Consider the following 25,355-nt stretch of genomic DNA (forward strand, 5'->3'; position numbering starts at 1 on the left):
TTAATCAGTTAAAATCCCAATCTCAAACCCCTTAAGAATTCTTGAGGGGCAATAAATTGTTAAGACAGGAAGGGCACGAATACACAATTATATCAAGAAATATTATTTAGGTGATTTAGGGGGAAGCTGGAAAAGGAAGTAAGAAGTCAATATGATCAAGACATATTCTAACTGTGCAAGAAATTTTTTTAAAAATGAGTAAGTTTTTCTGGTTAAAAAGTGAACACTCAGTTGCACAGCCCACATATCATCTGCCTTTGTCAGAAGCAACCAAAGATACAAGAAAGACTTCAGAATCTTTAGATTCAGGGTTGGAGAGACAGCTCACTGGTGTAGAGTACTGGTTGCTTTCTCCTCCAGAGGTCCTGAATTCAATTTCCAGCCTTCACATGAGGGCTCGGAGTGGCCTATGACTGTAATCTCCTGTGATCCAATGTCCTCTTCTGGTGTGCAGACAAAAAAGCCATACATAAATAAATCTTTTAAAAATATAAAGAATCTTTAGATAGACAAGTTCAAGGGGCCAGGTGTGGTGGCACATACCTTTTATCCTAGCACTCAATAAGCAGACACAGGTGGATTTTGAGGCCAGCCTGATCTACAAAGTGAGTTCCTGGACAGCCAGGGCTACATAAAGAAACCCTGTCCGGGGGGGGGGGGGGGGGGTTCAAGAAAAAAAGCATAGTATAGAGGCAGCACACACTCAAATAAATATAAAATACATATATATGGGAATTTATAAGTACTTCTAAATATATTTTATAACTAAATATAAATTTATATAAATATAAATAACAACCTACCCAAACTGACACTAAGATAAGATTGCTCCCAGAAGCGAGAGGTTATTAAATGAAAGTTCAGTGCCAGGAGTGGACTATAACCCTATAAGCTGTTGGTCAGGGAGGCACCAGGGCCCCCAAAACAGTCAAGATAATTGTAATTGCCATTGTCTACCCATCTGGTAGACCGCAAAGAACGCAAACTAGATCTGGCCTAGAAGCTCCCTCTCTGCTATCTCTCTGCCCCTCACAGTGTCAGAGGGTCCTGTACAGGATACTAGGGGACAATAGGCAACAATGGTCTTGCTCAGCTGCAGACCATTACTGTGTGCAGCATTACTGTCCAGCCCACAGGGGAAGCCTTTAAGGCAGTAGTGGCGAGTCTGTCATAATGGTAACCAACCACTCTCTGCTTGGATCTGTTGCTTGCTCTACAGCTCAGAATCTACATCTGGTGCCATAAACCCCAGTCAAAGGCCATAGCAGGAGAAGTCATAGGCACTAGTAGGAAGCTACTATTGCTATTTTGAAAATGGACCTGATGTGCCTGTCAAGCTGCCTTTAAAACACCTGTTTATGCCCTTAGAGTAGCCACCAGAAGCTTTCTGGTCACGGAAGCTTCCATTTGCAGTGATTAGTAAGTAAAGAGACTAGTAATTGGTCAAGCACTAAGATTAAATGACTAAGGATTAAAGAGATAGCTCAGTAGTTAAGAGCACTTGCTGGGTTCACTTCCCAGCATCTGTAAGGCGGCTTATAACCATCTGTAACTCCAGTAGCAGGGGACCCAATACCCTTTCCTGACTTCTGCAGACACCAGGCACAAACTGTGTATACAAACACACACACACACACACACACACACACACACACATATATATATATATATATATATATATAAACATTAATACACATAAATCTAAAAAAAGGAAAGGAAAGAAAAAGGGAAAATATAAGAGAAAAGAATAAATGTCTAGGATTAGAAAGCTGGCTCAACAGTTAATAGTCTATTCTACTCTTACAAAAGATCCAAGTTTGATTCCCAGCACCCATGTCAGGCAGCTCACTCACCTGTAACTTCAGCTCCAGAGGATCAATACTCTCTTCTGGCCTCCTGAGGCACCTTCATTTTATATATACAAAGCTCTACACAGTCACATAGTCACACAGTCACACAGTCACACAGTCACACAGTCACACACACACACACACACACACACACACACACCTTTTTAAAAAGAGATTATTTATTTTTATATGTATGGGTATTTTGCTTTCATATGCAGTTGTACACCATGTGTGTGGTTGTCCTCAGAGGTCAGAAGAAGATATCAGATCCCCCAGGACTGGAGTTATAGAAGGCTGTCAGGCACTATGTGCTCTTGTACCATGTATAAGCAGTCAGGACTCTTAACTACTGAGGCATCTTTCCAGCAGGATTTTTTTTTAAGGATAAATGACTGGTGAACACATCCAGCTATAAACAGGACATCTGAATCACCTCCTCCAAGGACCAGGGACTATCAGAGAAGGAATAGGAAGAGCTGGATGCGGTAGGAACTAGTATGGAATGCTGTCTTCAGGACAGGGAACGACTGTTTCACTCTTCTACTCTCGGCAATCTATGCAGGGCTGGACATGCTGCCGCGGGAGCAAAAGGCACTCACTGGACCCCAGTCCTCCAAGAGGATTATATGTAGTTAACAGCTGATGGGGGAAGAAGGCATTTCCTTCAGTGTGCAGTCAATGGTGAGGCGCCCAGGAACCTGCAAACAATCCCCTACATCCCTGTCCACTCTCTTGTCAAAACTCAACTCAAATTCCCTGAACCCCCATGCCCCGCAAAAGGAAAAAGATAACGAAGGCAGAAGCAGAGCAAGGTGGGAAGAATTGGCAGAAGTGAAACCAGGGCGAGCAACAGAAGCCAGGAAAGATTCTGATTAAAATAGGTAAGTGTATGAAAATGCTATAATGAAACTGAATTGATGCATGCTAATAAAAATATTCAAACAGAAAATCTGAACTATACATATGGTATAACGTGTGTGTGGACATGTGTGTATTTACAATACTGAACACACCACCAAAAGTCTTCCCATGTGAGCTGGAGGTACAGTTTCAGTGGGGGAAGTACAACATTCACCCCTTCCTGGGTTCAATCCCCAGCAAAGGCAAAGAGAAAGACCTCTTCACAGAGCAGGGCCAGGCCCAGGTGGTTGCACTGGGGAAGTCATTCGACAACTGCATTAACAGCTTTAGTTGCTGATACAAGTTACACTCCTCCCAAACTTCATGTTTAGACGCCCTCACCTAGACACCTAATGTAGACAGTTAATGTACATATGTCAAAATCAAATTTAAGCTATTTGAGACTCTTTCCTCCCACACACACACAAAATAAAAAAATTTAAAAAAATAGAACACACACACACAGAAAAAATTGCAATATCAATATCAGAGAGCTCAGTGACCTCATGAAATAAATCTATGTGTTCTCCAAGTCAACAAATATTGCTAAGGGAACATTAACCAGACAAGCACAGGACGACAGCTTAAGGAAAAGGCAAAGTACCTATTGGTGTCTGTTCCTCTGACAAATGGCAAACGCTAATGCTTCTGGCCTTGCCTAGTCGATACTTTCTGCTCTTTCTAAAATGTCTTCTGGTGATCTTCAATATTTAACCATAAGCTCTCCTATGTACCAAGAAGTTGTACATTTCTAATATGCTTCTGAGGTCTTCCTTCTGAGGTGCTTCTACACAAGTATCTTGAACTTACCCATTCTTAAAACTCCCCAGTAACTTCAGTTAGCAAACACCTCTCTCATAGACCTCCAAAGCAAACTCTAGCCAGGATATAAGTACATTCTCTTATCAAAGCCATGACAAATGACAAGTTCTTACATTCTCGTTCCTTACCATTCCCAATGCTACATGCATTTAATCAGTCAATGCTACAGTAATAACAAGAAATCATCTATCATTCAGTCAACAGGGTATGGAGTGAAGCCTAACCTCTGGGCAGACTTTGAAGACCTTAACTGAGAATTAATTCCTAATTCTCCACAAAACTATATTATTCTATTAAGAGGCTGATCAGAGCTATGATTTTCAGTTAAATCAAAGAATACATTTTTTTAAAATAAGCATTTAGATAACCAAGTGACACTTATAATGTGAAAGCATTAGCAGTGGCCAAGAAATAATATGAAGGACTCAAGGAAAGATCTCAATAGAAAGAAAAGACTTTTCAATATAATTTATACTAAAGCTGCATTAATTCTAAATCTTATATAACCTCAATCTCAGTATTCAGAGATTTAACCACACACTGGGAACAATGTAGGCCTGAAACCAAGACTAATCAAGTCATAAAAGCAAACTATAAGAATAATAACCGCAGTGACCATATGATAAAGTTGTGTGGTTTTTTACAGAAAAATAGTAAGATTTTACTCAAATGAAGCCAGCATATCCTAGGTCCCACTGCAGTCTGAGAAATCACTGTGTCACCATGGTCTCACCTTCCTCATCCTCAACCAATACTCCTCAACCAACTTGCTCCCACCTGGACCATGGCACAGAGAGCATAGAGCCCCATCTCTGTCCCTGCAACCTGCCAGCCTCCGTGCTGACAGCAACCAATTCTACAGGTACCTTTTTATATTTGGCTTCAGTCAACAACAATAGCAAAGCCCTCAACTCCTTAGCTTCCAACCAAACTCTGTTCTCCCTACTGCTCGCTGTATCTCAGCAGAAGCACCACAAGGACCACAACCACCTTACACCACAAGAGCCACACAACACAGCCATCTAATCTCCCTCCCCTCCCAAAATAACCAAACAAACAGAAAATGGCTTCACTTGCAGTTTTAGGTGACCCTCAAAAGTTAACTCTTCGTTCCTTCTCTACCTTATCACCTCTTGGCTTAGGGCTACACGTGTTCTCTAACTTTAACACTTACTACTGATCCTGCCTTTGCCACACTAGCTGTTCTATTGCTGTTAAAATATCAATACCACCCTCACTCTTCTACTTCAAGCCTGTAGTAGGCCTCCACTGTCCATAAGATACTTGCGCAAATCAACATGCATTAACACTGCTAAGACTACCATGTTCCCACTGAAAGCACATGCACAGACACACACACACACACACACACACACACAGGAGGGGGGGGTACACATGCATATAAACACACGCTGTTAATGCTACAACACAACACTGTATAGCCCCTGTACGTAAGTGGTTTCAGAATTCCCTAGTAGCTCAGCAACCTGGAAAATCTCTTCATACCCTACTAAGGCTTTACACATTCTGGATAGTCTGCATGAGCACCCCACCAAACCTTCTCTCTTCCTTACCTAATAAATAATTCTATTAGTATGGCATCTTTTAATTTGTCCACATTACACTTTCTACAATTGTCAGAAAACAACCAATTTTTTCAGTCATCAAAAAATAAGCATCTAAGCTAGATATGGTGTCATACGCACATAACCTTGGCACTTGGGAAGAGGCTATGGCTTGAAGATCATAAACTGACACTGGCTTAGGCCAGTCTACGCGACACACAGAGGTCCTGTCTCAAACAAACTAACCAAAGGCTGGGAATACAGATTAGTGTTGGAATGTTCACCTGGAATTCATCATGTCTTGGGATTGACATTCAACACCACCATTTTTTTTTTTAAATTAAAAGCATTACACTGAGTCATTCAATGAATAGTACATAGAATTAACAAAGTCAATGCTTTCACCAACAAGAATACATGCCACATTTGGAGTACACTCAAATGAATTATTTTTACAAAAGATATGCAAATACAAAGAATACAAAATAAAACAGTTCAAATTTATAAATAAAAACTAATAGATTACTTGAAGATCAAAAAAATCTAAGAAATATTTCAAATAGATACATGCAACAGTACCAAAAAGACAGATTAGTATTAGTATGGCATGGGGGGGGGGGGTGCACGCATGCGTAAGCTGTAACGACAAAAGCTTCACCCTAGAGACAATACAGAACGGAATACAGCAAGACCCAAAGCAACTTAAGATCATACCTTTTTCTATTAGAGAAGACACCACAAAATTATAAAATAAACCACTTACCTAAGTAAGCAACTGCTTTGGAAAGTGATTAGTAAACCTTGAGAAAGTCATTCTAAATAACTTGGACAGTGCTGATCAAAAGCCATCCATCCACTTCAGAACTGGAAGGATCTGAGATATCAGCAGCTCCCTCCCTTAACAATCGGAGAAACTGAGGCTTGAAAAAAAAGTCCCATCACTAGTGGAAATGAGTAATAAGGACAGGGACACTTCCACATGCTCTCCCTAAGGCTCTTTTCCCTATAAACGTTCTCCTCAAGGTAAATTGTATGTCATACTGTTGACTGTATTTACCCATAAAATGTTTTTCTTTCATTCTAGTAGCCTATGGGTGTTACCCAAGACTTAGCTTAGATGATAAAAATGGCTTCCTCAACTCATATCTTACTTTCTCTCGACTCCATTGCCCCTCACAAGAAAACCAACTCTCCAAGTACAGATCCTAACAAGTTGACTAAGCTTTTAGTATTAAGGCTGACACCATACCATGTCATTCTGTTTCACTACTCATCCCTGTTTTCAAAACCACCTAGCATATTTCATTAGCATTTAATTAAAAACACTACCACTTCCTCATTCTGGTGAAGTAGTTTCATTTCACAATAACAAGAAAGAGGAGCGGGTAGGGACAGTTACTACTCACCAGACAGGATCATCCTTGAGCTACGGAATTTGAGAGAAACTGAGGCAATGAACAAAATACATTTAACTAATAAAAAATATAAAATGTGCAAACATGGACCATGCAAATTCAAGCATCTAATAGCACAGCATAAGAATGCTGTTCACTAAGCATTCTAAGAAATTTACATACATTACTGCTATCTTCACAACCCCCTCACCCCTCCAAGAGTTATGACACAGGGAGATAAGCAGGACCAGACTTTGTACACAGAAGGACCTTAGAGGTGGCAAAATAGGGTGACCTGGGGGATACAAGGAGTACCAAGGTAGCCTTTGGTTCTAAGCCTTCTTACAAAGCAGTATGCACAGTTAGCCTGTACACACATGCTGAAGTACTCAGAACACCAATGTACACACAGAACAGCCATTTATTTAGGAAGGGCTCTCAGCATTATGTGAAACTGAGAACCCCAAAGATAAGTAATTCACAGTAATAAAGCAAGTGAGGATAGGCAAAAGTGGCCCTTGGCCCAGAAGGGTTCACTCTCTATTCTAACATAAATTCTATAAATAGCCCAGATTACATAAGAACCATAGCAAATGAATAGCTAACAAATTTTATAAATTACAGATAAAGATAAACGTACATCTGAGAACACTACATAAAGCTGACTTTCAAGTAAAGATGTTACATATTCAAACATGTAAAAATGCTAAAGCGAGGCTCAAGAATGTCTTAAAACAAACATAAATGGCTTAAAGAGAAAAGCGAAAGGGGAATGTAGGCCACAAAAAGATGGACTCTCTTAGGAAACTAAAGCTGGTTTAGGATAAGCTGATCCACAAAAATGGAAGACTTTTTTACATTATGTTAAATACCAGGTTTAATGACTCAATATAATTGAATGATACACCATCTTCATCATAATTCAGAGCTGTAATCAGTTAGGCTCAGCTAAGAGGCATTCCAGAGCCGACTAAGACATGCGGGACAACTCCTCTCTGGGATACTTAGCGCTTAACTGGAAAAGTTAGACGCATGTGTGGAGAATAAAAGCAGTATATTCCATATGAGTGACTGCCAAGAAGCAGGGGAACTAAAGGAAGGAGAAAGCCCTGGGTTTCTCACAAACAGTGGCCCTGTAAGCCAGCCCATTGGGGAAAATGAGAATAACAATGAGGGGCCACAGGCTGGAGAAGTGACTCAGTGGTGTAGAGCACCAACTGCTCTTCCAGAGGTCCTGAGTTCAAATCCCAGAAACCACATGGTGGCTCACGACCATCTGTAAGATCTGGTGCCCTCTTCTGGTGTGTCTGAAGACAGCTACAGTGTACATATATATATAATACATAAATAAATTTAAAAAAAAATGAGGGGCCAGAACCTACATGAAGGGGCAAAAGGGGAAGGGACAGAAAGCAAATGTGATAAAGATATGAGGCAATGGAATGTTCATTTCTGGCAGGAAGCCAATTAGGACAGCCACTCTGAATGTTAAGTTTGTCAGTGACTTACAAAATACTTAGGTTAAGACCTCACTATCTATCCAAAGTGGCTGAAAATATACACCCCACACAAATGTGCACAGATTTCCAGAGGTGCTTTAGTTATAACTGCCAAAATACAGGTGAGACTAAGTTCCCAGGCCAATGGAAAGGCTGCAGCACTCACACAATGGACTGTTCCTGAGCACTAATGACACTGAGCTGGCGGAGTATGATAGTTCACATCTGCACTCCCACACTAGGGAGACTGATGCAGAGTGCTGAGAGCTGAAGATCAGCCTGGGCTACATAACAATTTCCAGGCTAACCTGTGCTACTATACTCAATCCCATCTCAAAAATTAAAACAAGAATGAAAAGACATTAAGGAAGCTAATGTGAAGAGGGCAGCTAACGTGTCCTAGAAAATCCCTATGAAGTCAGGGACAAGGTCATTGGTTCCTAAGAGAGAAAGAAGGGCAGCATGAAGCTCCTCTGTGTGGTAGAGTATGATGCATTTTTGTCATTGTTTTATCCAAATCCAAAAAACGCATAGCGTCAAGCATGAACCCTGAAGTAAACTACAGATTCTGAGTGATTACAGTACCCCAGTGTAGTTGATCAATTCTGAAAATGTGCCGTTTGGGACAGCAGAGACCACACGTGACTGGGAATTGAGGCAAATAGAAAGTCTTTGTACTTTCCTCTCAATTTTGTTGTGAAAAGTAAAAGCCCATAATCTTAAAAAAAGAAAGAATGAAATGATTCAACATATAGGTGTTCTTATAAAAGGATGAACTATGGGTTTACAAGGCCACCTATAGGATGCCGGTTAAACACAATACACTTATCCAATAAAATACTGACTAGTTATAAACAATGTAGCTTCCTATGTACTGAAAACTGCTAAAAGATGGAATATACAGAAAGTGTGTGCAGACACTATTGGTGTGTTTACAAAAATAATGCAGCTATACCAGTATATCTTATTCTCACAGAAGGTCGTAGAAGAAAACTACACTGGTTATCTGTGAACACACAGGTAAGCTAACACCCAGAGAGCATGCTTTGCAGAGCACAGGTAGGCAAGAGAAGATGCTAATGTTTGACTGGGAGGTTTAGAAAGGACCTACCCTCAGAAGCAGGACTGTCCAGCAGTGCAAGAGCTAATTTTGAGACTAGATCACCTTTCCTTGTGTAGCTTTCTTGCCTTCATTTAAAATCCTTAGCACTATATCTGTACCTCTACCCAGTAGTTGCTGGACATGCTTTCTTCCCATATTGACATGACTACAAAAATCAGTCTGGACACTGCCAAATGTCCCATGAGGCATTAATGCTCTGTGTTGAAAACCACTACTCAGAAGCAGCAATGGTAACAGTCATTTAAAAAACACTCGATAATATATTCCTGCAAAATAAAACAAATCCAATACGTATATGTGTGTACTGTCATATATATTTGTCTTCATTCCCCTTGGAGTGTACATGTGGATGCCACATACCAATCCCTTAAAAGCTCACCTCTCAAGGTCCTTGGAGATGGTGAGCAGGCATTCCTTTTGTGCCTGTTCCTCTAACAGGCTCCCAATAAGGCTTAGCCCCTTAAACCTCTAGAGTTGCACTGTCTCCTCCCTTCCTCCCAATGTCCTCCCCTGAACAACAGCCTCTCGCTCTATAATCTTCTAGGATGCCAAGGAAGGCAACCACATCACAGAGACCTAATAGTCAGATTTCAGCTCAATTTTAAAAAAGCTAATGTAATTACTAACACAGTAAGAACATAATTGTTTGCATTATACAAATACTGTCTCTTCCTGTAATTCCTAAAGATCACATACAGTGCTATTGTTCTAACACCATAAAAGGCATTACTCCTGATTTCAAGGAAATTACAATGAGAGAGATTCATTATAAAGCCAAAAGAGGCCTTAACTGGATTCTCTATGTTATAATTTTATTAAGTATGATGCCATTTCTAATGTGCCACAATGTAGAGATGGTACAAGTTAAGATACTCAACAGGCTTGAATTGTTTCAATCAGCTCTAACACTGGTTGATTCTCTAGTGTCTTGGCAGAGATCCATGGCACCCTGGCCCTCAGCTTCATGCTCTGACGTCACTTCTCCCAGCTGCAGGCGGTGGGACGCTCTGGGTTTCATCGTCCTGAAATCCTGTTCTTCAAATCCTAGTGCTGCGCTGACTGCTGGCATCTAGCTCTCAGGAGGCTGGTTTTTGTTTGTCAAGAAGACCTCGGTGACCTCACTGCAATCAATACACCCATGAGTGGCTATGGAAGATGCTTAAAAGTGTCAGCGGCGGAAAAGGAAACTCACCATTCTAACTACTTCAGGGTAAGTCTGCTCTGTCAGACAGCCTCTGCTTATTGTAATGTAGTCCACCAGTTCATTAAGAGTGGAGCGCTTGTATTCTTTCATTTTAAGATCAGATAGCGTGTCCATGAAGTCAAAAATGACACAGCACTGCTGAAGTTTCTTTAGGAACAGTTCAGGCTGCTCTGAGGTTGGAACGTCTAAGAAAAAAAGAGGAAATGGTGTAAGTCTGTCATCAATTTCTAGGCAACAGGAATTCTCTGTGAAAGTTACTTCAAAAGCAAACTCAAAAGAACAAGACAACAGTGTTCTTGTTACCATCACACATAGGTAGCAGGAGACATGGTAAGCACCACATCAGAGACCTCATGTCTGAAAGCACAACACAAGTTACTTTGTCTGCTGAAGACTGACTAAATTCTAAGAGCAGTCTGCAAGTTAAAGCAACGTTTAACCCAAAACACCCCAGTGTGTCCTTAATATCCAAAAATCACTGAGAAAGGTTGAACTTGCCCTTACAAAATGAAGCCACAAGTTTTCAGTTAGTTTAAATTCATTTACTAAATGATTTCAAAGCAGAAATGTCAGTCTATTTGCTTCATGCTGACATCCTTCATGTTTAAAGCATAGCTGCTTGTGGGTTTGTTTTTTATTTGTTCTGTTTTTGTTTTATTTTGGTTTGGGCCCCATAACGATGCTTTGTCAAAGAAACTTGGAAAAGCAAGCAAATGAAATAATGCCAACTAGTACAGCAATGCTGGGGAGACAGCTCAGTTGGGAAAGTGCTCTCCACAATCATGAGAACCCAGGTTCTGACCCCATCACAGAAGAGCCAGGCATGACAGTGCTCATCTGTAACCCAGTGCTGGGGAGACAAAAAGGCAGGAGGATTCCTAAGGCCTGCCAGCCTCGTTTGCTGCTGGGCCTGGGTTCCTGTGAGAGATGCTGTCTCAAATAACAAGGTGAAAAGCTTCTTAGGAACAAACCCAAAGTTGACCTCTGGCCTGCATATGCACGTGCACGTACACACACACACACACACACACACACACACACACACACACACACACACACAAGCACGCACGCACGTACAAAAAGCACAAATGAGAAGTGGAAACACAAGAACCAATTACACTTGGATCTACAACTTTTAGCCCATGCTCTTCTTTGGCAGTGAGGAGAATCTACTGCCATCTTTATGAACCTGTTCTCAGAGGGCCAGCAAACTGGCTAAGGACGGAAAGGTATTTTCCACAAGCCTGGCATCTTAGTTTAGTCCTTGGAGCCAGCACGGCTCTCTGTAATTTACCTTCTGCCCTCTACATGTGTGCTATGGAATACATGTATCCACCCATATATGCATGCACAAAAAATTAATAAATGTAACTTTAAAATTGTTAAATGTTCTCAGAATAGGTATCTGTTCTCTTTTCAAACAAGAGCAGATTAGGGCCCCTGGGGATACAGCTCAGTGCGTAGAGCACTTGCCTAGCACTCACCAGGCTCTTGCTCCTAATTCCCAACATGCACAAAACAACAGGCGGTGGCACTGGCTCATACTCCCTGCACTTAGGAAAGGTAAGCAGTAGAGACCAAGACTTCAAGAGCATCCTCAAGTTTGAAGCCAGCACGGGCTACATGAGACTCTTTAAAAGGGGGTGATGGGGTGGTGGCAAGGTAGTTAAGCAGTGAAAGATCTTTTTATCAAGCCTGACTATCTGAATCCAAAGTCTAGGATACACATGGTGGAAGGAGAGAACGGACTCCAGAAAAGAATCCTGACATCCCCAGGTGTTATGTGGAAAGCACACGCATGCACACTGCACACACTCAACAGTTTTTGGTTTTGTTTTTAGTGAGAACATTGTCAGAAATGCAGAGTGCTTGTGGGGTGTTCGGCTACAATGGAATACCCATATCAACCTCCCTCCCCAAGCACCAGGGACCATTCAGGAAGACAGGAGGGCAGAAAGATTCTGAAAGCCAGGCATCAGAGAAGACCAGAGCAAAACTGTCTTCTGGACCTGGGAGGACCATGTATTCATAAACTCAGAGCAGCTGTGGATGCCTGTGCACCACCAAGCCAGTTAGCAGTCTACATGGGGTAAGGGGGAGTTCGAAACCGTAACAGAGGAGTTAGTCCACAGCTGGTAGCTTCTAGGGGAGGAAAAGTCGATTTTTTTTTAAGGATGTGGCTCCTGGTAGGTCAAGGGTGATTAAAAGGATGGCCCTACACCCAGGAGTACTGGAGTGGCACAAACTGAAGTTGATAGGAACATTTTTAAAAGAGAACCTTCTGGTTGTCTTACTTAATCCAAATTCTGCTACCACAGATTTAGCAAAGGCCCCAAACTAGACTATCCACGCAGAGAATGCTCACAAGTACGTAAGAAGTCTAAAGCATCAGTGAATGACAGCTTTTTTTTTAAAAGATTTATTCATTTATTATAGATAAGTACACTGTAGCTGTCTTCAGACACACCAGAAGAGGGCATCAGATCTCATTACAGATGGTTGTGAGCCACCATGTGGTTGCTGGGAATTGAACTCAGGACCTCTGGAAGAGCAGTCAGTGCTCTTACCCGCTGAGCCACCTCTCCAGCCCAAATGACAGCTTTTTAAAGAGCAAACAGTCATTCAAGCAAAATCAATGTTGGGTGGTCACTCAATAGATTTACATATTTAACAATTCAAAACATTCAGGCAGTTGGCATTAGAAGCTTTTTAATGGTAGGCAGCTGGAATCCATTCTTCATTCATGTGAACTGATCCATCACAGACAAATCAGAGGCAGGATATCCACCTACTGGATGAGACATAATAGCTTATACTTATTGGATGTACTGGGTACACTCTCTGTGCTCTAGTCTAAGCACTTAAACACACTATTCTCATTTAATCTCTACAACAATGTACATAAATAGGTGCTATTTTTAACTTAATAGATGAGTAAATCAAGATAGAAATATTCGGTATCTTGCCCAGAATCATACAGCTAATAAACGTGGAGACACAATTTAAACCCCACATGTCTGGCTCCGGAGCCTAGACTCTTCTCCAGCACGCAGCACTCACACACATAGAGAAAGGCAGAGTAAGATGCTGCAGCAGGAGAAAGAGGGGAGAATCACAATGCGCTCCCAAGGCTCCCCCACTCATGAACTAGCACACGGCCCTCCATTAGCTGCCTCCAGAGCTTCCCAGGTAGCAAGTCTTCGCTTTCTATTCTTCATCCTTTATCACAGATTAAATTCTTCTAACAGGGCCTCCCTTCATTAAAGAACTTGAGCAGTCAGGACAAACCACAGGATGCCGGGGTGTTCTTTAAACAATTTGTATAGTAACAGCCTGAAAAAAAAATTTCCCATCACAACTGAAGATTGAGCTATAAAATCAGTGGAAGATCAAGGACTACTTCTAACTACAGGAAGGCTAAGGAGGGTAACATGAACCCAAGCATTCACAACAGCCTGGGAAACCTGTCTCTCCATCTCCCTTTCCCATCCCATCTTCCTGGGTGGGGGTGGGAGCAGGAATGGTCCAAGCAAGCTCTTCCTGTATGGACTGCACTCCTGAGCTACGCTGCCCCAGTCTCCGTGCTCTCACTGCCCTAGCCCTGGTGGGTTGTAAAAAGATAGGACACAGCAAGGACCAGAGGAGTGCTGCGTAGTCCAGGAGGTTTCAACAAAGTAGGAGAAGTCTGATATTTATGGGACCACTCCTAAAAGCAAATATACTCTTTCAAGAAACATTTATTTGAAAGGGAGGAGTGGGACTGGAGAGATGGCTAAGTGGTTAGCACTGGCTCATGCACCCACATGGCAACTCACAACTATCTGTAATTCTAGTTCCAGGGGATCTGACACCCTCACACAGACATACATGCAGGCAAAACACCAATGCACATGAAATAAAATAAATTAATTTAAAAAAAAAAAAGAAAGGGAAGAGAGACTAGGTACCTAGTACTTTCCTGCACATGAAAAGAGAAAAACCTCATAAATTACAAGACAGCAAATAGTACATTCTGACCACAATGTGTAAGTAACAGTTGCTACTACTTCCCAAAACCAAATCACCTGAACATCTAAACACTTCTGAAGTAGCTTAAAATTGGATGAAAATGTAAATTGTTAAAATATAAGGTCATCAAATAACTCCCAAGCAGGCAATCAATAGATCTATCCAATGGTATTGTTTGGCCTACAAAATTCATCCATCCTGCCCATGGAATCATAACCAGAAATAACAAGAAATTAATATAGTTGTGTAATAGCATGAAGGTCATTAGCACAATGACTCTCCCAACCAATGCCAAGGCTTAAAAGGAGAGAATCAACTGATCCAGTTAATACTGTGGTAAGGTCCCATCAAATCAGGTGATATCAAGCTGGAAGGCTTATTAAACACATCCTACTGAAGAGGGAAATGCAGTGAGCAGCTAAGTTTGTATGCCTTTGCTCATCCTGGAAGTCCCTGCAGTCAGTCCCCCAAGACTCTAGAGGAACTGAATCACCCTAAGTAAAGCTGAGCTGCCTCCTGATAGCTGCTCCCAGTGTGGTTATTCACTGTGCAGACAGAGCCACAGGATTTCTGACCCCTCCACTCTGTCTCTGCTCCCACTGCCTTTGTGAATTGAATCAGCTGATGATCCACAAGAGCGGGGAGACCCACAAAAAAAGTCAACTCTCCTAAGGTGTGTACATACAAATAATTTAGAAACCTACAGGAATGACATGTAATGGAAAAGTGACCACAATATTCAAGAGAAAGCAAGTTCAGATTAAGGGATATGTTTCTCTTTATATACAGAGCACTCCATAGGATAACCATGGTTACAGCAACCATAGCCACTCTCCTCATTCTGGCTTACAGACAAGCCAGAAGTTCAAAGGAGTTCAAAGTCAACCGCAGGGACATAGCAAGTTCCAGGCTAGCCTTAGATACATGATACCATGTCCTGAATCAACTGATAGATGGAAGGGCAGAGAGATGATAAAATAAATAATCAGATCCGGCACAGAAAAGCCCTGATACTGTCTGTAGTCTCTGACCCCCTTCACTCTTAAACTTTGCCTTAGAATAAACTAACTTTGATCATGTATACTACCAATTTCTCTGACAATCCCTTGATAATCTTCAACAAAATCAGTAAGAATTCTCCTTGTCTAAGGCATGAGTCTACGCTTAGAGAAACCTAGAAATAATGCCTCAATTCTAACAAGATGCTTCATACAAATTATTAAGTATACTTAACCCTGAAAGTCTGATATAAAAATGCACTACGCAGATGATAAAATGCCTAGCTATCTGACCGTGGAGTCTGTTCAAATCCTTTTCAGCAATGCTATCTCTGAACACAGACTCAAGCAACACGCTCTGTGTAGCAAGTACTTCAGAAAACCTAGAAAGAATCATGCAAGCTTCCATCAGGAATTACTTTGACCTAATCAATCACAAAACAGCCAACAATACTTTATCTGAACAAGAAGACAGCTGGGCTATGGTGATACATGCCTTTAATCTCAGCCTCAGGAGTTCGAGGCTGACCTGATCTAGCGTGAGTTTCAGAACATTCAATGCTACACGGGGAAATTCGTCTCAAAAACAAACTAAATAAATTTAAAAAACAAAACAACAAAAAAACAAAAAGCCAAGCACACAAAGCAAAACCTAAGAGGGCAACTACCAGTTTTTAAAACGAATCAAATAATAAAATGAGACTTCTAGTTCAGTAGGAACTAGACAAAATGAAACATGATCCAGGATACTTCAAGACACAAAGTGAGAAAGCCTAATCCAAATCCAAACTGTTAACTAAGTACTGAATTCTTCACCTCTACTGTACATGTGTATTCAAACTTGCTGTTTCAATGAGGATGGTGACAGGCACCATAGCATTTCTACTGCTAGGCATTCTTATTCTATAAAAAGCATTTCAGATGACTTCACTGTGTAGCCAAGGCTGAAAGCCACGGGTTTTAAAGCAAGAACTTTAAAATTCTTACTTCAGTCCCTCCACGTCTGAAATCCCTTTTCTTTCTGTTTGGCTACAGTCAACAAGGAAAACTTTGAGTCTCTTAAGCTAAGGAAGGACCCTGAGAAACATCTGCAACAGTGAAAGCATTTCTTCTTGGCCTTGGTCATAAAAGCTGAATGTAGAGATAAATACTTTCAGAACTCTTGCCAATCTAATGGGAAGCCTGCAAATACTCTGTTGATTATTAGTGCCCACTTTTCTATATAGCTTTGTGTAGAACAGCTAGCACAAATACAACACTATCAAAAACCTGACACAAGGTTATTAATTAGCCACAAGAAACTCAAATGCTCAGACACAAAAGAAGGACCAGCATAGTAATAAAGACCACTTACTGTTGCAAGTATGTACTAAGATTCTAACACACATTCTCCCCCTAACTCTCAGAATGTCCAATACCACTATTTCAGTGGAAGAAATTCATATCCAGAACAGTCAAGTCACTTTGTCCAACATCCCATGCAAATAAGTAAGACCTTAGCTACTGACTGCCTGCCCCCAAAACAGTCTTATCATAAGGCCCACAAAGAAAAAGGTGACAATGATGATGACAACGACGATGATGAATGATGATGATGATGATGATGATGACGACGACGACGACAAGGACTGTGATAGATAACAGTAACTAAAAACAGATTTTGTCCACTGTCATGATCAGTGAATTTTCTAAGTGGAGTAATCTAAAAAATACTATGTTTTAAAACTGAAAAGCATACAACAGGTCTTAAACAAATGAGTAACACAGATGGCTAAACTTAGTTTTTAAATAACATTATTTATTCCTCCCAGTTTAGATAATCATCACGTGTTTATTATTAATCTTTCGTGAACCTCTTCAGTTTCCTTTCCCAAAGTCAACAAACAAATGTGGTCTAATTTATAAACAAAATCCAAAGGTCACTACTAAGATACACTGGAGTGGCCTAGCAGCAAAATGCTGATTTGAGGCTTTCATGTTGTTCTAGAACTATATTTGCAACAGAATAAACAGAAAAGAAATACAGATATAAGTCTGTGGCCACACATGCACTCACACAAGCATACACAAACATATATGCAGGCCCACACACTTCTGACAAGTATTTTTTGTTTTCAACTCTTTACCTTCTAACATCAAGGTAATCACTGAAGCTTGAAATGAAATTCTGTTAAGTTCTTCAACCCCTAATTATAGGCATAAATCACTTCCTGTTACCAGCTCACCACAGGATCGAAGCCACCAAAGCCTCTGACTTCCAAGGTTAGCGTTTCTATTATTAGTCCATTTCCTGAGGACTTATTTCCAAGGACAGACACACCAGCAGTATAGCAGATTAAGGGTGATTTGCATTTGCTATGCAAACATGAAAACTGGAGTTGGGAGCCCCAAACCCATGTAAAGCTGGCCAGGCACAACCGTCATTAGCAATCCCGGTAAACAGAGGACAAAGATAGGGGATCCCTGGGGCAAGATGGCTAGCCAGATTTGAGTATGAATACTGAATTTTATTTCCCTGTGTAAATCAATTGTAAATGAAAATTTTAAGCCTCATATAGAGGAAACATAAATAATGTACTTAATACGAAACAAAAAACACTATTTGTAGTCCTGAAGTACAAATTTTAAAACTATGTTGACTTTTAATGATGCAACATTTATGAATGTAAAAAGTAGAGACCAGCTTACATGAAAAGTGTGGGTGTATGTGTGTGTGTCATTGATTCATCTCTTCCTATTAACATCCAATAAAATACTGCCTCATTTTCTGAAACTACATTCAAAAAATTAAAAACTAGAAGCTTTTTAAGATTAATCAGTAGGGTTGCTGGAGTAGTTATGAGCATTTCATGCTCTTCCAAGGGACCCAAGTTTGATTCCCAGCATCCATACAGTGGCTCATAATTATCAGTAACTGTAGTTTTGTGGGACCTGATGCCTTCTTCTAGACTCCTCAGACACCAAACATATACATGGTGCAAAACAATATACACCAAAAATAAAAAAAATTTTTTAAATTACAAAGACTAAAGTATGAGCTAAGGAGATGGCTGCTGACTCAGTAAGAGCTGCTATACAAAGGTGGCTGGCCTCCTCCTGCCATACAAAGGTGGCTGGCCTCCTCCTGCCATACAAAGGTGGCTGGCCTCCTCCTGCCATACAAAGGTGGCTGGCCTCCTGCTGCCATACAAAGGTGAAGATGTAGGTTCCATCTCAGCGAGGTGACCATGGAACAGGCTAGGCCTGACTGCACAAGACCTGCATAAGGGACATGAGTTTTGTACTCATTCATTCACTCACCAGACAGTCATGGATACCCACTGAGGGATATCACAAAGACACAGGAGAGCCTAGCATAACGGTGCATGGCTTTATTCCAAGCACCCAGGAGGCAAAGCCAGGTAGATTTCTGCAAATTCAAGGCCACCTGGGCTATATACAGAGATTTGCAGAAATCCTAACCTGTATGTTCCAGGGGATTGTGGGGTGGGAGCAGGGAGGTGTTTAAAATACTAAAGAAGTCTACTATATTTTATGTATATGCTCCAGGGAAAATAAATAATATACAGACCAAAGCAGGCTACATATACATAGCAGACTGGAACTGGAAGGTACAGGTTTGAGCATAGCATTCATCTGAAAGAAAAAATTTAAGAAAATATTCAAAGGAAGGACAGGAGGAGGCCAGCAAATATGTCTACAAGGAAGCATCCCACTCAGAGGAACAGTCAATGCAAGGGTCCTCTATCTGGAAGGAGTGCAGAGGAGTCAGAGGGAAACCAAGCCCATGAGTGTAGGTGGGACTGCAGTGGAAGTGGGAGATGATGGACGGACAGTGGCACAGCACATTGGGACTCACTGTTTACCAAGAAACCCTGGGCTTAGCTTCCCTATCTGTAAAGTAGAAGATGTATTTTACAAAGGTTGAGTATGTATTACATGAAAGGTCATCTGTAAAAGTAGAAGTGCTTTTTGAAGAGAAGAAGAAAAAGAAGAGGAAGAGGAAGAGGGAGGGAGGGAGGGAGGGAGGGAGGGAGGGAGGGAGGGAGGGAGGGAGGGAGGGAGGGAGGGAGGGACTTATCAAGCATCTACTGGATACAAGAGAGCAAATTTTCTACTTTATACCTTTTATGATGATTTCTGTAGGGAATTTCTTATATTTTAACATAACTTCAAACTTATTTTAAAAGCACTTTTCAAATAAACTCTCAAGTATTTCTAAGCACATTAAAATTGTTATTATCAGATTCCAGTAATATCAAACAGCAAAAGCTATCTATTTGAACACATCCACAATCATAACCTGTCTTCTCTTATGTAGCTGGCTTAAATACAAGTAGCAGATCATAAGCAATTACAATAAAAGGAAATCAACACAATAAATTTCTTGAGTGTGTGTGACTGAAGCCTGACCTTTCACCCAAAAGTATAAAATAAACTTCAAAAATTAACAAATACTGAAATGTATATAAGAAATACTCAAGTTAATAAAAAAAAAATTAACAAATACCACAACTGTAAAGTAGAGGGGAAAAATGATCAGAATTACAGGTTTGCAGGAAGCACTTATCCAGGTACATGGTACAACCCACACAAAATAATGTCCCAGTGAAGTAACGCATTATTTTCAACCATTGATTGAGGATCTTTTCTCTGGAGATTATTCCTACAAAGGATAAAAATGGCCTAAGCATTCCCATTTGTTTTGAGGATTAACATCATTTCAAACCATTTCAGAACGAGATGAACCTCTGTCTATTTTAACAATATGAAGCTAGAAACAATGGGGAGAGAGAGCATGGATAGACATACAGACAAATGGGTGGATGGATGGGCAGATGGATGGGTAGATGGATGACAAGCAGATACCACATTACCATCAACTGAGCTGTTAATTTATAACTTGATCACCTAGACTACTCATAGACACCATAAACTTTTAAAAACAGATTTAGAATACCAAAAAAAAAAAAAAAACCATCAATCTAATGTTACAATGCCAGCTTAGAAATACTCATCAGCTGGGAGGTTTAAACATTAGACTTTAAGCTCTTGAAAGTGACACAGGACTCAGGAGAGTGGAATGACCTTTAATCTCAAAAGTACCAAAGCTTACATTTATAATTAAAGTCATAATCTGAGCAATGAAACCCAGTGACAGCATGTCATACAGACCCTAATTATGGCACTGCCCTGTGCTCCACAGGACAGCTATTACTTAACATATATTAAATACAAAGGCAAAGCCAGGTATTAGTTGACTAAATCCAAAATTACAATTTGAAGTATCATGCTAAGAAAAGTAGTATCCACTTGAAATATCAATATGCATTATTTGAACATGAAATAGAGAAATTAAATATATATATTTCAATATATATGTAAACTATGTGACTGTACAAAACATGGAGAGCATTAATAAAGAGAGTGCCTGGAAAGCACTTTCAGAACAGAAAGGCATCTTAATATTTCTACAGTACAGTATGGTATTAGCTTTGGCTCAGATATATGCAGCCAAGGCCCTTCTTTGCTACTGCTTCCTGAGGACAGAGACAATACTGAAGTCTAGACCTACACATGCTGATGATGCATTCCTAAGGCCCAGTTTTCCCTAAACTCAGTGTTTCTATGTTCAATTTGGACCCTAGGTAGAACCTAGCTCAACTTGACACTGAGTAGTTCAAACATTCCCTCTTCCGTTACCCTTAAAACCACTTTCCCTTTTGAATAACTTATTATTGTTTATAACTGCATCTTCCATTGAGGAGCCAAATGAGGTATAAAAAAACACAAGCCAGTTTTATTAAACATAGTGAAACATAGTTTTATTAAACTAAAACGAAAATGGGCAACTAAGTTCACTATCTCAGAAGTCTGTCTGCCAGTTCTAATTCTGGAAAAGCATCATGGAAATGTTTATGATTTCAGACAAGCTAGGCTGAGAACTTGAGGGAAACAAACTCACTCTGCATTCTTCCAAACAGTCTGAAATGAGAAGACCTGGGCTCAAATCAGCTTCACCATGTACCAACTGTGAATATGCAGGGTGACAGTTAAGACAGCCTAGATTCCAAAGCTGGCTTCGCTTAGCTGAGCCTCTGTCTCTATGATCTCATACATAAACGATAACTGCACCTATAGGTAAGATTATTATAAAGATAGCAGTGAACAAAGGGACATACGAAAGCCATCTAGGACACACGTAATGCTCGATAAACTTTATTTAATCTAAAACAGAAATTCTCAATAGGATTTCACAAACGATCACAGAACACACACCAAGTATTTCATCTGGTACTCAAATACAGAAAACGCAAACATGTGTTCTGAGGGCATGGCTCAGTGGCGGATGCCTGAGTACATGGATCCTCAGCAGTACAGAAAGAAAACGGACAAGTGAACATTTCTAACGTGCCGGGATGATCGGTTTTCCCTCCCTTTTTTCTGTTGCTGTATCTAGTTGTTCAAGCCACACTGAAATTAAATAATGTTGAGCTCAGTCATTACGCTCCACTGACATTACTTCAGAATGAAATAATAACTTGGATAGAGGAAGGGCGACCGTGATGAGGCACGTGAGCTAACACAGCAGTCGGGCAGGCACAAGTCAATCGTGCGGGTCTATCTTGAGACACTTCTTGTCCCACCATGCAGGAAAGTCACTCAAGCTATCAAGCTGCATGCACAGATGACAACGTCCCTTGAAAATGGTCATTAAGTACAACAAGGTCAGAGACTATTCTCAGTGACACTTTTACATTTTAAAAGTTCCCATAGCTTAAATCTGTGCAGCAGGCACCAGGCTCACTAGGAAAGCACATAAAAATATGTGCTTCAGACTTGTGATGAAGCCAGATGCCTTGTGTACAGAGGGCTCGTGGATCCAAAGGGGTCAGAACAGCCTGTTTCAAAAACTGTCCATTACTGAAAATGGCATGTCTTTAACACTACAAACAGTGTCAAAGGCATTTGCTACTGAATGAGACACCAAAATAAGCAAGGGTCAGTGAGGACAGGTCAGGTACAGAGGGCAAGGAAAAGAAAAATTCACATTCTAAATAGCCATTTCCTGGTTCAGAATAGTTTCTGAAAGTCCGGAATGAGTCATTCTTTCCCAGTCATTTCATGTGTATGTAATAATAGTAAAAACTTAGTAAGCATTTACTCTGCTGCAGTCACCACTCTAAGCAGCTCAGATGTATTAACTCCTTAATTCACTCGGCACTGCTGAGACAGACCTTATTTGCATATAGGAAGCAGGGTCACAAAGAAGTTCAGTCATTTCCCTACCACACAGAGCTGGAAAGGCACCCACCTACACACACTCTACTACCTCTGCCAAAAGTCATGTGAACAATTCTAACCAGTTTCTAGGGTTAGTTTTTAATCTAAATCTACAGCACACAGTAGGGGTAGTGGCGCGTCTGTGAGAGTTAATGTTTTTAAAAGACTTCAATACAGTATGAGACAGGCTTGCGGCCATCTAGTTCCTCTCTGAACCACACAAAAAGACAAAATGCAAGGTTGATCAGAGTCTCCGGCTGGCTTGTTACTTCATGATGTTTAAAAGATCTTACTATGATGTGTAAGTTCTCTCTGCCTGCCAGCATTCCCTCTGCACCAACACTGGCTTGCTTCCCACAGTCCTTGTTTCCATTTATTTACTTTTCAGAGAAGGGTAATGTCTTATTTCATTTTGTCCTGGAATTCCTGACATGTCGGTTCCACCTAAGTTTTAATGAGATGAGTCTGAGTGTTTAAGTCTGTTAGCACCAGCACAGCCTAAGGTCTAAAAGAGTCCCATAAGTAAATATGCCCAGCTGGAAACAGGCGTTAAAGGAAGCACATGAGACAGGGAAAGAAGATATTTAGCATGAATGAGAAAGTGAATACATTACCGGGAACATGAGAGAAGACCTGAAGCTTTTTAAGCATTCTCAAACTGGACTGTGCCATTTCATAATCCTAATAGCCATGTAACCGAGCTAACTAGATTTGATTTCTCTGCAGTGCAGAAATGGAAACTTCAGCAAGCATGCATGATTCGCTCAAAACTGTAACTGGGATCACATTCAAGACACTATCGTATGGGTTACGGGAAGACCACTGCCACTTCCATGCAAATGGACATTACTATACTCCTAACGAAAGTAATTCCCGGCTAGAGTCGGTTCAAACTGAGACTTCTAAACCAGATTCAACTATTTAGCCAAGCACATCTCTAGATGTTATTAGTTCAGAAGCATCTTATTCCCCACTACACATCAGTTTTATTCGAAAGCCATTTTGGCAGCTCATTTATCATAATGCACTCTTTACCTTAAAGAAAAACAGATCATTACCGTGGTTGGCACTTTTGGTACTTTCAACTTTCTTTAAAATGTCAAGCACTTTCCAACCTACTAACAACTGATATTCATGAAGTAATCCATAAGACACTGATGAATCATGTGGATGATCACAATTAAAGCAAAATAACTGAATATGAAGTTAGATTATGACATCTGACCAGTGTCCACAATACTTTAAAATTAAGAACAGGTTGAATCATTTACACCAAAATATTAGCATTATTTTAATATGCAACATATCTAATACATCTCCATTTAAAATTAAAATGGTTATTTAAAGGATATTCTCAGGAGTACTATGGTGAAGGTACATTAACTACTAAATATGGAGATCAGACATGCAGTAACCACCATACAGCATCTCCTAAGGAAATCATCGCTGGAGGGCATGGAGTAGAGCGCAGTAGGAAAGTGTTTGCCTCTCATGCATGAGCTCTACATTAAATCTCTAGCACTATAAAAACAACTTTTAAAAGAAAAACAAACACGCACAATCATTGCCATTTAAGTTAATTAATCTCTTAATTTAACTAATTAAATTAAGAGCACATACAAGTGAATACACAGCTTGACCAGCGGGAATGACACAATAGGTAAGCTGCTTGCTACCAAGCCTGAATACCTTAGTTCTATCAATGGATCCTGAATAGCGGAAGGAAAGAGTTGTCCTCTGCTAAAAATTGTCCTCTGACCTATACACAAATGCCTCAGCACATGTGCACCCACAAACAAACAGTAAATGTCTAAAACACAGAAGAAGACATCAAACAGCTCCACAACCTTGTTTTATACCTGGTTAGACTAAAATCCCTGGATGGAAATGTAAATACTCCTGTTCACACAGTTCCTGAGTGCCAACTCTATTAAGGCTAATATAACAGTGAAAGCTGGCCATGGAAGCTCACACCTCAATCCCACTATTCTGGAAGTTGAGGCAAGGGAATTACAAGTGTGAGGTCAGCCTGGGCTACATAGTCATACTGCAAAACAAAACCCTGTGTGGAAATGCGGAGGAGGGAAGCAGGGCGCCTGGCACATCCAGCTCAGGCAAACCCAGCCGATACACTGTCTAAAAAGAAAATGTTAACTGCAGTACTATTTAATAACTAGCACTCACTGAGTACTCTCAGCACGGGTCAGAAACTGCCAACCTGCTTCAACAACAAAAGCTAACAGCAGCTGGCATACATTGTTGAGTTAACATTTACAGAAATTACGTCATAAAAATCACAGTTTACATATGGAGAAAGTAAGGTACACAGAAACCAAGTCTCTGGTACCCAAGGTCACAGCAGCAGTTAGATGGAGAAACAGAGCCACAGCCTCCGTTTGTTCTCACCATCAGCAGGTGAAATGGACTACCTAGAATACCTAGAAGCCACCTCAAGCCCGTGAAAAATATTCTATAAGAAATTGATACCACCAGTACCACCCAATTTTTACAATAATCATATAAATTGAAAAAATTAAAAAGCAAAAGAAAGCTGGGAATCCAAAGGTGATGGTACATGCCCTTTAATCCCAGCACTCAGGAAGCAGAGGCAGGTGGATCTCTGAGTTTGAGCCCAGCCTGGTCTACAAAGGAGTTCCAAGACAGCCAGGGCTACACAGTGAAACCCTATCTTGAAAACCAAAAAAAGG

At 40.6% G+C, this 25,355-nt stretch overlaps 1 protein-coding gene across 5 annotated transcripts in view; it reads right to left on the bottom strand.

Annotated features, from left to right (window-relative positions):
* Ppp2r5e (protein phosphatase 2 regulatory subunit B', epsilon) overlaps positions 1-25,355 on the bottom strand; it is a 149,104-nt gene that overhangs the window by 57,422 nt on the left and 66,327 nt on the right. For 4 of the 5 annotated variants that reach the window (NM_001106740.1, XM_006240222.4, XM_006240223.5 and 1 more), the window contains 1 exon segment: positions 10,346-10,542. In NM_001106740.1, the coding sequence (NP_001100210.1) occupies positions 10,346-10,542 (197 nt within the window). 5 annotated transcript variants of the gene reach the window in all.

Source organism: Rattus norvegicus, chromosome 6 (genome assembly GCF_036323735.1).
Source record: "Rattus norvegicus strain BN/NHsdMcwi chromosome 6, GRCr8, whole genome shotgun sequence".
NCBI lineage: Eukaryota > Metazoa > Chordata > Mammalia > Rodentia > Muridae > Rattus > Rattus norvegicus.